At 45.9% G+C, this 18,200-nt stretch overlaps 1 protein-coding gene across 3 annotated transcripts in view; it reads left to right on the top strand.

Moving 5' to 3' along the window:
- CARMIL1 (capping protein regulator and myosin 1 linker 1) overlaps positions 1-18,200 on the top strand; it is a 260,007-nt gene that overhangs the window by 196,145 nt on the left and 45,662 nt on the right. For all 3 annotated transcript variants that reach the window (XM_075270894.1, XM_075270895.1, XM_075270896.1), the window contains exon 29: positions 15,542-15,691. In XM_075270894.1, coding sequence (XP_075126995.1) covers positions 15,542-15,691 — 150 coding nt within the window. The remainder of the gene's footprint in view (positions 1-15,541; positions 15,692-18,200) is intronic.

Here is an 18,200-nt window from a genome sequence, read left to right on the forward strand (position 1 = left end):
ACGTGCACCCACAATTTTTACTACTGGTATACAGTGCCATTGTCTGACTGGGAATTCAAAGAATATATTGGGAATACAAATACCCTCATTTCTTGCTACTGCCATATAGTGCCAGTGTCTGACTGGGAATTCAAAGAATATATTGGGGTTACGTGCACCCACAATTTTTACTACTGGTATACAGTGCCATTGTCTGACTGGGAATTCAAAGAATATATTGGGAATACAAATACCCTCATTTCTTGCTACTGCCATATAGTGCCAGTGTCTGACTGGGAATTCAAAGAATATATTGGGGTTACGTGCACCCACAATTTTTACTACTGGTATACAGTGCCATTGTCTGACTGGGAATTCAAAGAATATATTGGGAATACAAATACCCTCATTTCTTGCTACTGCCATATAGTGCCAGTGTCTGACTGGGAATTCAAAGAATATATTGGGGTTACGTGCACCCACAATTTTTACTACTGGTATACAGTGCCATTGTCTGACTGGGAATTCAAAGAATATATTGGGAATACAAATACCCTCATTTCTTGCTACTGCCATATAGTGCCAGTGTCTGACTGGGAATTCAAAGAATATATTGGGGTTACGTGCACCCACAATTTTTACTACTGGTATACAGTGCCATTGTCTGACTGGGAATTCAAAGAATATATTGGGAATACAAATACCCTCATTTCTTGCTACTGCCATATAGTGCCAGTGTCTGACTGGGAATTCAAAGAATATATTGGGGTTACGTGCACCCACAATTTTTACTACTGGTATACAGTGCCATTGTCTGACTGGGAATTCAAAGAATATATTGGGGTTATAAATACCCTCATTTCTTGCTACTGCCATATAGTGCCAGTTTCTGACTGGTAATTCAAAGAATATATTGGGGTTACGTGCACCCACAATTTTTACTACTGGTATACAGTGCCATTGTCTGACTGGGAATTCAAAGAATATATTGGGAATACAAATACCCTCATTTCTTGCTACTGCCATATAGTGCCAGTGTCTGACTGGGAATTCAAAGAATATATTGGGGTTACGTGCACCCACAATTTTTACTACTGGTATACAGTGCCAATTTCTAACTAGGAATTCAAAATGCGCAAGGCTCCCGGAAAGGGACGTGGGCGAGGTCGGGGGAATGGTTCTGGGGAGCAAGGTAGCAGTGAAGCCACAGGGCGTCCCGTGCCTACTCCTGTGGGGCAGCAAGCATTGCGCCACTCCACAGTGCCAGGGTTGCTTGCCACATTAACTAAACTGCAGGGTACAAACCTTAGTAGGCCCGAGAACCAGGAACAGGTCTTGCAATGGCTGTCAGAGAACGCTTACAGCACATTGTCCAGCAGCCAGTCAGACTCTGCCTCCTCTCCTCCTATTACCCAACAGTCTTGTCTTCCTTCCTCCCAAAATTCCGAAGCTTTACAGAACAATAACCCAAACTGTCCCTGCTCCCCAGAGCTGTTCTCCGCTCCTTTCATTGTCCCTCAACCTGCCTCTCCACGTCACGATTCCACGAACCTAACAGAGGAGCATCTGTGTCCAGATGCTCAAACACTAGAGTCTCCTCCATCTCCGTTCGATTTGGTGGTGGATGACCAGCAACCCACCCTCATCGACGATGATGTGACGCAGTTGCCGTCAGGGCATCCAGTTGACTGGCGCATTGTGCGGGAGGAGGAGATGAGACAGGAGTTGGAAGAGGAAGTGGTGGATGATGAGGACACTGACCCGACCTGGACAGGGGGGATGTCAAGCGGGGAAAGTAGTGTGGATGTTGAGGCAGGTGCAGCACCAAAAAGGGTAGCTAGAGGCAGAGGCAGAGGTCAGCAGCTTAGGCGAAGCCAGGCCACACCCGGAATCTCCCAAGATGTTCCAGTTCGTACCCAGCCCCGAAAAACTCCCACCTCGAGGGCACGTTTCTCGAAGGTGTGGAGTTTTTTCAAGGAATGCGCCGAGGACAGATATAGTGTTGTCTGCACAATTTGCCTCTCGAAATTGATTAGGGGCTCTGAGAAGAGCAACCTGTCCACCACTTCAATGCGCCGTCATTTGGAATCCAAGCACTGGAATCAGTGGCAGGCAGCAACGGCAGGACAAAGGCCGCCTGCCGTTCACGCCACTGCCACTGCCTCTGCCTCTGCCTCTGCCACTGCCACTGCTGACTGTGCTGGCGATGCACTCCAGAGGACGAGCCAGGACACCACTTCATCTGCCTCCGCCACTTTGTTGACTTCTACCTCATCCTCCACTGGTCCTGTCTTATCTCCTTCTCCTGCACCATCAAAGGCACCATCAGGCGTTTCTTTACAACAACCCACCATCTCTCAGACATTGGAGCGGCGGCAGAAATACACTGCTAACCACCCACACGCGCAAGCCTTGAACGCCAACATCGCTAAACTGCTGGCCCAGGAGATGTTGGCGTTCCGGCTTGTTGAAACTCCCGCCTTCCTGGACCTGATGGCAACTGCGGCACCTCGCTATGCCGTCCCTAGCCGTCACTACTTCTCCCGGTGTGCCGTCCCCGCCTTGCACCAGCACGTGTCACTCAACATCAGGCGGGCCCTTAGTTCCGCGCTTTGCACAAAGGTCCACTTGACCACCGACGCGTGGACAAGTGCATGCGGACAGGGACGCTACATTTCACTGACGGCACACTGGGTGAATGTAGTTGAGGCTGGGACTGCTTCCCAAACTGGCCCGGTGTACCTCGTCTCCCCGCCTAACATTCCTGGCAGGGACACGAGAAGAACACCCCCCTCCTCCTCCTCCTCCGCCACCGCCTCCTCCTCCGCCACCGCCTCCTCCTCCGCCACCGCCTCCTCCTCCGCTGTTAGATTGACCCCAGCTACGAGTTGGAAACGTTGCAGCACTGGCGTTGGTAGACGTCAGCAGGCTGTGCTGAAGCTGATCAGCTTGGGGGACAGACAGCACACTGCCTCCGAGGTGAGGGATGCCCTCCTCGATGAGACGGCAATATGGTTTGAGCCGCTGCACCTGGGCCCAGGCATGGTCGTTTGTGATAACGGCCGGAACCTGGTAGCAGCTCTGGAGCTTGCCGGACTCCAACATGTTCCATGCCTGGCCCACGTCTTCAACCTAGTGGTGCAACGTTTCCTAAAGAGCTACCCCAATGTTCCAGAGCTACTGGTGAAAGTGCGGCGCATGTGCGCCCACTTTCGCAAGTCGACAGTAGCCGCTGCTAGCTTAAAATCTCTCCAGCAACGCCTGCATGTGCCACAACACCGGCTTTTGTGCGACGTCCCCACACGCTGGAACTCAACGTTTCAGATGTTGAATAGAGTGGTTGAGCAGCAGAGACCTTTGATGGAATACCAGCTACAAAACCCTAGGGTGCCACAAAGTCAGCTGCCTCAGTTTCACATCCATGAGTGGCCATGGATGAGAGACCTTTGTGACATCCTACGGGTCTTTGAGGAGTCCACAAGGAGGGTGAGCTCTGAGGATGCGATGGTGAGCCTTACAATCCCGCTCTTGTGTGTTCTGAGAGAATCCCTGATTGACATCAGGGATAACTCAGATCACACAGAGGAGTTAGGGATAGCATCCGATCCGTCACAGCTGGAGAGTAGGTCCACACATCTGTCCGCTTCACTGCGTTTAATGGAGGAGGAGGAGGAGGAGGAGGAGGAGGAAGAAGAGTTGTCCGATGATGTGATGGTGATACAGGAGGCTTCCGGGCAACTTCGAATCGTCCCATTGTTGCAGCGCGGATGGGTAGACATGGAGGATGAGGAGGAAATGGAGATTGAACTTTCCGGTGGGGCCAGAGGAGTCATGCCAACTAACACTGTGGCAGACATGGCTGAGTTCATGTTGGGGTGCTTTACAACCGACAAGCGTATTGTCAAAATCATGGAGGACAACCAGTACTGGATCTTTGCTATCCTTGACCCCCGGTATAAAAACAACATCTCGTCTTTTATTCCGGTAGAGGGGAGGGCCAATCGCATCAATGCTTGCCACAGGCAATTGGTGCAGAATATGATGGAGATGTTTCCAGCATGTGACAGTGGCGGCAGGGAGGGCAGTTCCTCCAGTAGGCAACCAAGTTCTCACCGGTCCACACAAACGAGGGGCACACTGTCTAAGGTCTGGGACACCTTGATGGCACCCCCTCGCCAAAGTGCCGCCACGGAGGGTCCTAGTGTCACCAGGCGTGAGAAGTATAGGCGCATGTTGCGGGAATACCTTTCCGACCACAGCCCTGTCCTCTCCGACCCCTCTGCGCCCTACACGTATTGGGTGTCGAAGTTGGACCTGTGGCTTGAACTTGCCCTATATGCCTTGGAGGTGCTGTCCTGTCCTGCCGCCAGCGTCCTATCTGAGAGGGTGTTCAGTGCAGCCGGTGGCATCATCACTGACAAGCGCACCCGTCTGTCAGCTGAGAGTGCCGACCGGCTCACTTTGATAAAAATGAACCACCACTGGGTAGAGCCGTCATTTTTGTGCCCACCTGTGTAAAGCACCCCAACATGAAACTCCATGTCTGTACTCAACCTCTCCAATTCCTCCGCATCCTCATACTCATCCACCATAAGCGTTGCACAATTCTGCTAATACTAGGCTCCCTCCAACATGATTTCCCCCAACTCTGCTGGTTAGAGGCTCCCTCCACCCTGATTTCCACCAACTCTGCTGGTTAGAGGCTCCCTCCACCCTGCTTTCCCACAACTCTGCTGGTTAGAGGCTCCTTCCACCATGAATTTGCCCAAACTGGGCTGTTTAGAGGCTCCCTCCACCATGAATTGGTCCAAACTGGGCTGGTTAGAGGCTCCCTCCACCATTAATTGGTCCAAACTGGGCTGGTTAGAGGCTCCCTCCACAATTAATTGGTCCAAACTGGGCTAATTAGAGGCTCCCTCCACCATGAATTGGTCCAAACTGGGTTTTTTAGAGGCTCCCTCCACCATGAATTGGTCCAAACTGGGCTGGTTAGAGGCTCCCTCCACCATTAATTGGTCCAAACTGGGCTGGTTAGAGGCTCCCTCCACAATTAATTGGTCCAAACTGGGCTAATTAGAGGCTCCCTCCACCATGAATTGGTCCAAACTGGGTTTTTTAGAGGCTCCCTCCACCATGAATTTGCCCAAACTGGGCTGTTTAGAGGCTCCCTCCACCATGAATTGGTCCAAACTGGGCTGGTTAGAGGCTCCCTCCACCATGAATTTCCCAAAACTTGGCTGTTTAGAGGCTCCCTCCACCATTAATTGGTCCAAACTGGGCTGGTTAGAGGCTCCCTCCACCATGAATTGGTCCAAACTGGGCTGGTTAGAGACTCCCTCCACCATTAATTGGTCCAAACTGGGCTGGTTAGAGGCTCCCTCCACCATGAATTTGCCCAAACTGGGCTGTTTAGAGGCTCCCTCCACCATGAATTGGTCCAAACTGGGCTGGTTAGAGGCTCCCTCCACCATGAATTTCCCAAAACTTGGCTGTTTAGAGGCTCCCTCCACCATTAATTGGTCCAAACTGGGCTGGTTAGAGGCTCCCTCCACCATGAATTGGTCCAAACTGGGCTGGTTAGAGGCTCCCTCCACCATTAATTGGTCCAAACTGGGCTGGTTAGAGGCTCCCTCCACCATGAATTTGCCCAAACTGGGCTGGTTAGAGGCTCCCTCCACCATGAATTGGTCCAAACTGGGCTGGTTAGAGGCTCCCTCCACCATGAATTTGCCCAAACTGGGCTGTTTAGAGGCTCCCTCCACCATGAATTGGTCCAAACTGGGCTGGTTAGAGGCTCCCTCCACCATGAATTTGCCCAAACTGGGCTGTTTAGAGGCTCCCTCCACCATGAATTGGTCCAAACTGGGTTTTTTAGAGGCTCCCTCCACCATGAATTGGTCCAAACTGGGCTGGTTAGAGGCTCCCTCCACCATGAATTTCCCAAAACTTGGCTGTTTAGAGGCTCCCTCCACCATGAATTGGTCCAAACTGGGCTGGTTAGAGGCTCCCTCCACCATTAATTGGTCCAAACTGGGCTGGTTAGAGGCTCCCTCCACCATGAATTTGCCCAAACTGGGCTGGTTAGAGGCTCCCTCCACCATGAATTTGCCCAAACTGGGCTGTTTAGAGGCTCCCTCCACCATTAATTGGTCCAAACTGGGCTGGTTAGAGGCTCCCTCCACCATGAATTTGCCCAAACTGGGCTGTTTAGAGGCTCCCTCCACCATGAATTTGCCCAAACTGGGCTGTTTAGAGGCTCCCTCCACCATTAATTGGTCCAAACTGGGCTGGTTAGAGGCTCCCTCCACCATGAATTTGCCCAAACTGGGCTGTTTAGAGGCTCCCTCCACCATGAATTGGTCCAAACTGGGTTTTTTAGAGGCTCCCTCCACCATGAATTGGTCCAAACTGGGCTGGTTAGAGGCTCCCTCCACCATGAATTTCCCAAAACTTGGCTGTTTAGAGGCTCCCTCCACCATGAATTGGTCCAAACTGGGCTGGTTAGAGGCTCCCTCCACCATTAATTGGTCCAAACTGGGCTGGTTAGAGGCTCCCTCCACCATGAATTTGCCCAAACTGGGCTGTTTAGAGGCTCCCTCCACCATGAATTTGCCCAAACTGGGCTGTTTAGAGGCTCCCTCCACCATGAATTGGTCCAAACTGGGTTTTTTAGAGGCTCCCTCCACCATGAATTGGTCCAAACTGGGCTGGTTAGAGGCTCCCTCCACCATGAATTTCCCAAAACTTGGCTGTTTAGAGGCTCCCTCCACCATGAATTGGTCCAAACTGGGCTGGTTAGAGGCTCCCTCCACCATTAATTGGTCCAAACTGGGCTGGTTAGAGGCTCCCTCCACCATGAATTTGCCCAAACTGGGCTGGTTAGAGGCTCCCTCCACCATGAATTTGCCCAAACTGGGCTGTTTAGAGGCTCCCTCCACCATTAATTGGTCCAAACTGGGCTGGTTAGAGGCTCCCTCCACCATGAATTTGCCCAAACTGGGCTGTTTAGAGGCTCCCTCCACCATGAATTTGCCCAAACTGGGCTGTTTAGAGGCTCCCTCCACCATTAATTGGTCCAAACTGGGCTGGTTAGAGGCTCCCTCCACCATGAATTTGCCCAAACTGGGCTGTTTAGAGGCTCCCTCCACCATGAATTGGTCCAAACTGGGCTGGTTAGAGGCTCCCTCCACCATGAATTTCCCAAAACTTGGCTGTTTAGAGGCTCCCTCCACCATTAATTGGTCCAAACTGGGCTGGTTAGAGGCTCCCTCCACCATGAATTGGTCCAAACTGGGCTGGTTAGAGGCTCCCTCCACCATTAATTGGTCCAAACTGGGCTGGTTAGAGGCTCCCTCCACCATGAATTTGCCCAAACTGGGCTGGTTAGAGGCTCCCTCCACCATGAATTGGTCCAAACTGGGCTGGTTAGAGGCTCCCTCCACCATGAATTTGCCCAAACTGGGCTGTTTAGAGGCTCCCTCCACCATGAATTGGTCCAAACTGGGCTGGTTAGAGGCTCCCTCCACCATGAATTTGCCCAAACTGGGCTGTTTAGAGGCTCCCTCCACCATGAATTGGTCCAAACTGGGTTTTTTAGAGGCTCCCTCCACCATGAATTGGTCCAAACTGGGCTGGTTAGAGGCTCCCTCCACCATGAATTTCCCAAAACTTGGCTGTTTAGAGGCTCCCTCCACCATGAATTGGTCCAAACTGGGCTGGTTAGAGGCTCCCTCCACCATTAATTGGTCCAAACTGGGCTGGTTAGAGGCTCCCTCCACCATGAATTTGCCCAAACTGGGCTGGTTAGAGGCTCCCTCCACCATGAATTTGCCCAAACTGGGCTGTTTAGAGGCTCCCTCCACCATTAATTGGTCCAAACTGGGCTGGTTAGAGGCTCCCTCCACCATGAATTTGCCCAAACTGGGCTGTTTAGAGGCTCCCTCCACCATGAATTTGCCCAAACTGGGCTGTTTAGAGGCTCCCTCCACCATTAATTGGTCCAAACTGGGCTGGTTAGAGGCTCCCTCCACCATGAATTTGCCCAAACTGGGCTGTTTAGAGGCTCCCTCCACCATGAATTGGTCCAAACTGGGTTTTTTAGAGGCTCCCTCCACCATGAATTGGTCCAAACTGGGCTGGTTAGAGGCTCCCTCCACCATGAATTTCCCAAAACTTGGCTGTTTAGAGGCTCCCTCCACCATGAATTGGTCCAAACTGGGCTGGTTAGAGGCTCCCTCCACCATTAATTGGTCCAAACTGGGCTGGTTAGAGGCTCCCTCCACCATGAATTTGCCCAAACTGGGCTGTTTAGAGGCTCCCTCCACCATGAATTTGCCCAAACTGGGCTGTTTAGAGGCTCCCTCCACCATGAATTGGTCCAAACTGGGTTTTTTAGAGGCTCCCTCCACCATGAATTGGTCCAAACTGGGCTGGTTAGAGGCTCCCTCCACCATGAATTTCCCAAAACTTGGCTGTTTAGAGGCTCCCTCCACCATGAATTGGTCCAAACTGGGCTGGTTAGAGGCTCCCTCCACCATTAATTGGTCCAAACTGGGCTGGTTAGAGGCTCCCTCCACCATGAATTTGCCCAAACTGGGCTGGTTAGAGGCTCCCTCCACCATGAATTTGCCCAAACTGGGCTGTTTAGAGGCTCCCTCCACCATTAATTGGTCCAAACTGGGCTGGTTAGAGGCTCCCTCCACCATGAATTTGCCCAAACTGGGCTGTTTAGAGGCTCCCTCCACCATGAATTTGCCCAAACTGGGCTGTTTAGAGGCTCCCTCCACCATTAATTGGTCCAAACTGGGCTGGTTAGAGGCTCCCTCCACCATGAATTTGCCCAAACTGGGCTGTTTAGAGGCTCCCTCCACCATGAATTGGTCCAAACTGGGTTTTTTAGAGGCTCCCTCCACCATGAATTGGTCCAAACTGGGCTGGTTAGAGGCTCCCTCCACCATGAATTTCCCAAAACTTGGCTGTTTAGAGGCTCCCTCCACCATGAATTGGTCCAAACTGGGCTGGTTAGAGGCTCCCTCCACCATTAATTGGTCCAAACTGGGCTGGTTAGAGGCTCCCTCCACCATGAATTTGCCCAAACTGGGCTGTTTAGAGGCTCCCTCCACCATGAATTTGCCCAAACTGGGCTGGTTAGAGGCTCCCTCCACCATGAATTGGTCCAAACGGGTTTTTAGAGGCTCCCTTCACCATGAATTGGTCCAAACTTGGCTGTTTAGAGGCTCCCTCCACCATGAATTGGTCCAAACTGGGGTGGTTAGAGGCTCCCTCCACCATTAATTGGTCCAAACTGGGCTGGTTAGAGGCTCCCTCCACCATGAATTTGCCCAAACTGGGCTGTTTAGAGGCTCCCTCCACCATGAATTTGCCCAAACTGGGCTGGTTAGAGGCTCCCTCCACCATGAATTGGTCCAAACGGGTTTTTAGAGGCTCCCTTCACCATGAATTGGTCCAAACTTGGCTGTTTAGAGGCTCCCTCCACCATGAATTGGTCCAAACTGGGGTGGTTAGAGGCTCCCTCCACCATTAATTGGTCCAAACTGGGCTGGTTAGAGGCTCCCTCCACCATGAATTTGCCCAAACTGGGCTGGTTAGAGGCTCCCTCCACCATGAATTGGTCCAAACTGGGGTGGTTAGAGGCTCCCTCCACCATTAATTGGTCCAAACTGGGCTGGTTAGAGGCTCCCTCCACCATTAATTGGTCCAAACTGGGCTGGTTAGAGGCTCCCTCCACCATGAATTTGCCCAAACTGGGCTGGTTAGAGGCTCCCTCCACCATGAATTGGTCCAAACTGGGTTTTTTAGAGGCTCCCTCCACCATGAATTTGCCCAAACTGGGCTGGTTAGAGGCTCCCTCCACCATGAATTGGTCCAAACTGGGGTTTTTAGAGGCTCCCTCCACCATGAATTTGCCCAAACTCTGCTGGTTAGAGGCTCAATCCACCCTGATTTTCAAAACAAATGTTGGTGCCAACCTCAACTTACTACAAGGGCCAAATTCACTGCTGGTGACAAGCTCTCCTCACTGCAAGTGCCAAATACACATGTTTCAAGGTGTTTTCCTACTGTCAGAGAGGTGGTATTGAGTGTGTAAAGTGTGTAGTTGTTAGGCTGTGATGTTGGGGTAATAGAGGGTCTTTGGTGTGTTAGATGCCCCCAGACATGCTTCCCCTGCTGTCCCAGTGTCATTCCAGAGGTGTTGGCATCATTTCCTGGGGTGTCATAGTGGACTTGGTGACCCTCCAGACACGGATTTGGGTTTCCCCCTTAACGAGTATCTGTTCCCCATAGACTATAATGGGGTTCGAAACCCGTTCGAACACACGAACATTGAGCGGCTGTTCGAATCGAATTTCGAACCTCGAACATTTTAGTGTTCGCTCATCTCTAATCATAACCCATCTGGCTCTTACTCATAGTTATGAGTAAGAACCAGATGGGCTTGAAACAAGTAATCTGGATACAATGCAGACACTTTTAAACAGTAGGAAATAAACTTGGCGATTGTAAGCTACTGGTGCTGGACTTTCCAAAGTTTTGCAAATTATGTATTTTATATGTTAAATGGGCCATTGCAGTTCTGGGGGAGTGGGAGGACACCCAAGAAAGGACAAGGACAAGGGGAAGGCTATATAGGGTAACAAGCAAACACTTAATACCATAGGACATGACTTAAATAGAGTCCTACTTGATAAGTGGAGTCTAAACACCTGGCAGTCTGCATCTCCCAAGATATAAATTTGGAGTTGATCATAAATAACCAGTTATTACAAAAACTTTTTTATAATTATCAGTGTAATCATGAATAATAATGTATTCATTCACAGATTTATTTTCTCTAATTATTTGCTTACTTGTGAATACTATGATTACATAGACAGGCTAATACAGGGTTATTCTCTTGAATATTATAGAAAAAGCTTTTTTTGGTACCGTCTTGGCACTTTGAGCTTTGTTAATGATTTAGATGTCCCCCATGCTTGCTGGAGCATTGTCTAGTGGATGATTTCATGGGTTAAAACACTGCAATGGAACTAAATAAGGGGACTAAGGCTTTGTTAGACTTGAACAAGTCATTTACAGACTCTGATGCTTTCAGACAGAGGGCCCAGTGGGAGAAGCTGCTGAGGTCTTGGTGCTTCTGTCTCCGACAAAAAATATGATCTTAGAAAAATAGCCAGCATCTCAGCAGCCTCCATAGTTTGTAGTCTGTGGTCCAGTGAGGGCATTTATAATGCAGCATTTTATCACACTACTTCGATTTCATATGTTTATAAGAAACATTCTATACCCTATACAATAGGTATCTCAATAGTATAACCTACGAACCCAAATAAACATATTTAAGGCTTATCTGTGTGAAGAGTATGAAGCAAATAATGTTCATGTATTAAGGTAGCTAAATAATGCATTGTAAAAAAAAAATAATAATAATAGGTCCTATGCAGTGTACCATCCCATTACTGACAAGACGTGAAAAGTGTGAAGGTGAATGAATATACCTTTAACTTGTAGTTTTCAAGTCCCAGTACATCACTTACATAAGTACTCCCCGTTATTATGCTATTATCTTCTTATATGGTATCAGAGGTATCATATGACCATCACAGAAAGCAGTTCCCATGTGTAAGTGCAAAACCTGTGCTTGCACACAATAATGTCACTACACAGGAGTAATTCTTAGTTGCAGACACAGCTACCCTCAACCTGAAACTGATAACTCGCTGCACCATAGCTCACAACAAAAGCAAAACATTTTTTTCTTTGAAAATAATGCAAAAAATTAAGATAAATAAGTTAAATGTCAAGTTAAACTTGGCTATATCTGAACGATAATGCATGCAATGATATTCCACCACAGAGATAATAAACACAGTGAAGCTAAAGTATAGGTGTAATAGATAAAGGTAATGTACACAGTTCTATCATCATACAGAGGTGCACCCACTAATGTCACAATACAGAGTTAGGCTACATTCACACTACCATTATTACAGTCACTGGGCATTAACAGTAGTAGAGTAATTGATAGAGATGTAGAAATCATATGAAAAAAAAATTAAATAAAAAAGGTAAACTGCCCCTCTAAAGGTCTATTATGACCAATGTGTAAAAAGAAAAAAAAAAAGCGAACCCCTCCACCACTACCATGTCCCCCTCACAGTTTCTAGCCCACACCCCAGTGACACGAAATAAGTGTCACCTAAGTAAAATGACCATAAAAAGAGGGAAAACTGTTTCCATTTTTTTTGTAGCACTTATAATAAAAAGCACAAAAACATTTAAAAAAGACATTTCCCCTCCTTTTTGTTTCCATTTTCTCAGATATTAAAATGAAGAAAAACATGGAAAAATAAAAACAAAAAAAATAAGACCCCCATTTATCACCAAATACAATGCAAAAATTGAAAAATTATTAGAATAACCCAGAGTAAAAAATAAATAAATAAAATGTTATACACGCATATCACATTGAAAGCAATAGAGAAAAAAGCAGCCCATTGATTTCTATGGGGAGCGCACGTATGCTGGCTCCCATAGGAAGCAATGGGATCTGTTTTAACGCCGCTGATATGGAACGTGTTACACGTTCAGAATCAGCGAGCGTGTACTCCGTGTGAAGGGGCCCTATAGTGAAGAAATCATAAAATATATTGGTTTCAAACAAATAAGTTTTTTTATTAATTTTATTATAGACTTGATAGATGGGGTAGATAGTGAACTTAAATCTCTATATTACTGAGTTTCACACTTTCCTCTATTTTTATGACCATCATCACATATCTACATACTGTACATTCTATACATGCTTTCTTTATGTTGTTTCTTCATGTGCAATGTTAGTGAACATTGTCTGATAAGAGATTTTTCCACTGCTCAGTTAATTCACATTTTACACATTTATGATTACATAATCATTTTCTACTTTATGAAACTGCCATCTTAGGAATACAAGCATATAGGAAATCTAATCAAATATCATGGCATTGCTGTGCAATTGTTGTCTCACGTCGTTCTAGCAAATGAACACGGCACATTCAGTAGGGCAGAACATGCATCGGTTTATTTTTAGTATTCACAGTTATACATTTTAATTATTTCTCGTAGGTTATTGAGATTAGATGAGACCACAACTAAAGCAAATTGTAATACTGGGATTTGTATAATGAGAGGCATAAATTGATATAGAAAAAGTGGTATGTACTGTAACAGCACCAATGTGGCAACTAATAGTTACATAGCTAATGTCACATCAGGACTTTTCTTTTCTCTCTGCTATTGATGGCCCCCTTTAGAGCAGTGCTTCTTAAAGAGGACCTTTCACCATCTGCGGCACATGCGGTTTTATATGCCACTAGAAAGCCAACAATGCGCTGAATTCATCACACTATCGGCTTTCATGATCTGTGCCCCGGGTGAAGAGCTATCCGTGCTGGTACTGTAGCTCTTCACTCACAGTAGCGCCTATAACGCTGTACTTTGAGAGTAGAGGAATGCCCTCTCCCCTGCTGATAATACTCGTTCATAGACGAGTACTGGGGGGGCGTTTCTCACCACTCTCACAGTTCAGCGCTATAGGCGCTACTCTGAGTGAAGAGCTACAGTATCAGCACTGATAGCTCTTTACCCGGGGCACAGAACATGAACAGTGCACTGTCTGCTTTCTAGCGGTATATACAACCGCATGTGTCCCAAGTGGTGAAAGGTCCTCTTTAAACTGTGAGGCAGGACTGTGGTGAGGCGCAGGTACTGTAAAGCAGAAAGTACACTGATAACGCCTTGCATTATCAGTGCAGTGTCCATAGTTCTAAACTCTGAAGGACCTGTAATCACCAAAAACCTATGGGTCCTTCACGTGGCAGTCTGGAAAAATACTACTACTAACCAGGTAGAGGTAGGAAGAGTGTCTGCCATTGTGAGTGGGGGGAGGTTGGAGGTCATTGCTGCTACCAGTAATGCTGTATATGGTATTTGGCTCTTCTGAGAGGTATTTTCTGTTGGATGCAGGTATTTGGGACTATTAAGGACGTATTTAATGCTGCAGTTTGACACTGTGTGTTCTGTGATTTGGTATTTGGTTGCCATTGGTGAGAGTGGCGTTTGTTTGTTTGTTTGTTTGGTACTGTGTGGCAGTATTTCTTGACTGGTGAGATCCCAGCATGACAACTGGTAAGGTATGAGTCAATCAGTTTGAGAAGCCCTGCTTTAGATGATGTAATTTTTTTATTTTTTTTTTAATGTGAGTAATTTTTTTTTTAAACGTACATTGTGAGCCCCACATAGAGCTCACAATGTACGTTTTTCCCTATCAGTATGTCTTTGGAATATGGGATGGAAATCCACGCAAACACGGGGAGAACATACAAACTCCTTGCAGATGTTTTTTTTTGCCCTTGGCAGGATTTGAACACCAGGACTCCAGTGCTGCAAGGCTGCAGTGCTAACCACTGAGCTACCGTGTGGCCCCCTTAGATGATGTATATTGTTAGGGGGTGTTCACACTATCGTTACTGACTGTCAGCAGTGTCCGTAGCTATTGTCCGATATAAGATTTTAGCAACTGACACTAGATGAACCGTCAGAAATCTATTAAAATTTCCATTCATTTCAATGGGATTCATTTCAATGGGATTGTGTTTGTTTACAATAAATCTGTTAGAAGTCCATTTTTTTTCCAGTGGACAAAAATTACTACTTGCCGGACTTTTGTATCCGTTTGAAAAAGCAGACGGCAAGTGTCCGTTATTTTTTTTTTTATTAGATTTTTTATTGAAGTCTACGGGCAACAGACTTATAACAGTCAGTAACTAATAGTCAGGGTGGTGTACATAAGCTGTAAAATCCTATATTGTCACTGGTGGGTTCTTTTTCTAATCTACATAACATGATAGCTGTGATCATCAGTGTGCTAGGAAGTGAGGTGGCTGCTGCATACAAGTCTGCTATAGAAAAAAGAAATGATAAGGCATGGTGGACAAAGTCACAACTGCAGGATTTTTCAGAATTTTGAAAATTTGTAAATAATTAAATGACACATTTTTTGCAAATATAAAGAACTATACATTTTGCAGAGATTTATAGATTTTGTTTAACCATCTTTGTGGTTACAATCTGCTGTCTCGATTGCTTGTCAATAGCTACAACCATGAATGTAAGAGTTTCTTTCGCTCTGGCACTTGTGAGAATCCCAGCCATGATTTCCTTGTTGTGATCTGGTTATCTGCTCATAGGAGTGACCACCAAACCATAAAAAGTTCCTGTGTGCACGGCTGTATCCATTGGCAGTCGAAAAGAGGTTGTCACCACTAAGATGGATAGAGAAAATTATTAAAAGTCTACAAAATTGTCTACAAATTTCTGAACACAGAATTTTATATTTTGCATGCTGTACAACAAGCTGAATATGCAATGGTTTGGGGGTACTTTTTTTAATACCTGTGATTATTTGTTGCTGGTTATTACTGACATGTTCTGGCCATATACTAGAACATGCTTCATTCATTTGTGTATAGTAAGACTGGCTTAATAACTTAAACTTGTCCTTTAGGCCGATCATCTCACCAAGAGGGGAAAGCCACTTCCTCACCAAGAATCTATGGAGATAGAGACTGTAGAGGAGAGGCCAACCAAACGTTCTGCTCCCACTATTGAAGAACTCTCAGAGATGGAGCGTTTGGAGGACTTGGACACTTGCATGGTGAGTGACAGTACTTTTGCTGCTCTTATATGAAAGGTGTTTTTGATTTACTAAAATAATGTTGATATATCACAATTTCATTACATTTTTGCATTTCAGCTAGCCTTTCTTACTATAGTGTATCTGAATTTATATTTCTCTACACTTTATCCAGGTTATTTATTCAACATCTTGGTGTGTTTTAGATGTGATCTAAAGGGTCATAAATCTCTGCTAATAGTCTTATTTGTATGAACTGGGGGTCTTCAGTAGGCACATTTCCTGTATGGCATTTATATTGGAAACTGTCTTCTCTCGATTTATTTTATCAGCAACACTAGTTGCTGATCAGCAACATAGACACCACGGATAAAATATACGGTGTTGTAAGAGGCCGCATTGAATATAATGTGTCCGCAAATGGTCTGCAATTGAAAACCCTCCATTCACACGGAGGAAAATTATGTTGAATTTGGTGCTGAATTTCAGCGCTGAAAAAAAGCCTCCCATTGCCATATTCCTCCGTGTAAATGGACCCTAAGGGCTCAATCACATCTGGGCCTGGGACTCCGTTCTGCAGGTTTCCGTCTCCTGCCCAAAACAGGGCAGGAGACAGAAACCTGCTGGCATCTATCAAGCCCATCCATTTGAATGGGTTTGAAAAGTGTCCAGCCGTGAGCGCCGGTGAGCGTTTTATGCTCTCCGCGGCGAAACTGTTTTTTTTAACCAGACACAGAGTCGGACATGCAGTACCCTGTGTCCAGTTTAAAAAAAAAAAAAAAAAAACGGTTTCGCCGCGGAGAGCTCAAAACGCTCACCGGCGCTCACGGCCAGACTTGGCATGACAGGTTTCCGTCTTCTGCCGGCAGAAGACGGAAAACTAATACAGAGTGCCGAATGCTGGTGTGAACTCAAGCTTTCCACCCACATGGAGAATTAGGACTAGTTTACATATAACTTTACAGGGGCAATATCTATTGAATTTTAAGAAGAAAAACACCAAATTGTTCAGGGACACAGCAAGAATCAAATTATGTATGTTATTTAGTATTTTCTGCTTGGTGACTAGTCCTCTTTAAGGGACTTTTACATTGATATATATTTTTTTGTGACAAGCTGTGTTCGCTTTTAGCAAATTGATAATAACCCATTTAGCATCATTCACACAGAGCAATCATCAGTACAGCATATGACTGAATGACATTTGTGAGATCTTTCAGGCACCTATGTTTTTATATGTTGTCAGAAGGATATACCCTGTTCACATTAAGATGCTGTCACCTGGCTGAAGAGTATTTGCTCATCTCTTGGTTGATCTTAGACATATTTACATGGGGAAATCTGCAATGTGCGTGTGTTGAGTCGAACACTTGAGATTTAAAAAAAGAACAGCACCATGCTTATTCCCGAGAAACTCAAGATGGTGAAGCAATAGGGCATGTGCCATATATGTCCTCGCTAGCTATGATAGTAGTGAGCAGTGCGCCTAAACAAAGTGAACAGGGGTTTTCCAGGACAAAGAAAATGTGATTACGGTACATTTTTCAACACGTTTTTTGTCTGGAAAAAAATTAAAAAAAAACTCAGACAACCCCTTAGTTTATTTAGAAAGTGTAATGTATGCAAAAATATCTCTTTTCTTCCTGAAGACTGTGCGACATGATAATGTAATAATGTACTGTGCAAATCAAAAAAATAAATTGTGCTTTTTTTATATGGATTTACATTTTTATATAGTGTGGTATCTTAGTGACAGAATTCATGCATGAGCTCATCCGGTTTCTTTGTGAGGCACTTGCTCTACGTGGTCTTTTAATGTTAGCAGGAGAATTTGGAAGCTAGAGCAAATATCAGTAACTGAATTATATAAGCATCAGAATATCAATAGGCTTCTTAGGCAAATAGAAGAAATTGCATTTCCTTGCCATTGCTGTTCTTTGTCTTTCGATTGTTTTTGCTGGAAATATAGAGATGATTCCGACAAAGTGTATTAGACGATTGCACCTAATATAATTCCTTATAGTTCCAGCTTAAGTACCTCCAAGTAGGATATACAGTATATTAAAGAAGAGCACACTCACTGGTTTTAGGGGAAAGGCTAGAGACACACATTGGGGGAAAAGCTACTAAGACTGGTGTACTGTATGCCAGTCTTAATCCATTCCATCATTGGCCCTAACTGTGCCTGAATTAAGAGGTTTCAGTCTCTTAATAATTCATGCACACTCTGGCAATCCAGAAGTGAATTCTACACCAGTCAGGGACTGCCATAGATTACACTTGTAATTGATGGCCACTTTGTAGCACAAGTTCTAGTAAATTTGTGAGGCTGAGGTTTCCCACTGCTTTTCAGCTTGACCTCCGCCCACTCATATTTATGGCATGAAGGAAAAATGTGGCATATTTCTAACACAAGAAAGGTCAATGTACGGTTTCACTGATTTATATCAGACAACTGACATAGTTAGGTCCCAAATGGGGGAATCTCCCATACAGATTTTGCTGTTTTTGGTACAGATTTGTTTGATTA

The sequence above is a fragment of the Leptodactylus fuscus genome, chromosome 4, assembly GCF_031893055.1.
Source record: "Leptodactylus fuscus isolate aLepFus1 chromosome 4, aLepFus1.hap2, whole genome shotgun sequence".
Taxonomy (NCBI): domain Eukaryota; kingdom Metazoa; phylum Chordata; class Amphibia; order Anura; family Leptodactylidae; genus Leptodactylus; species Leptodactylus fuscus.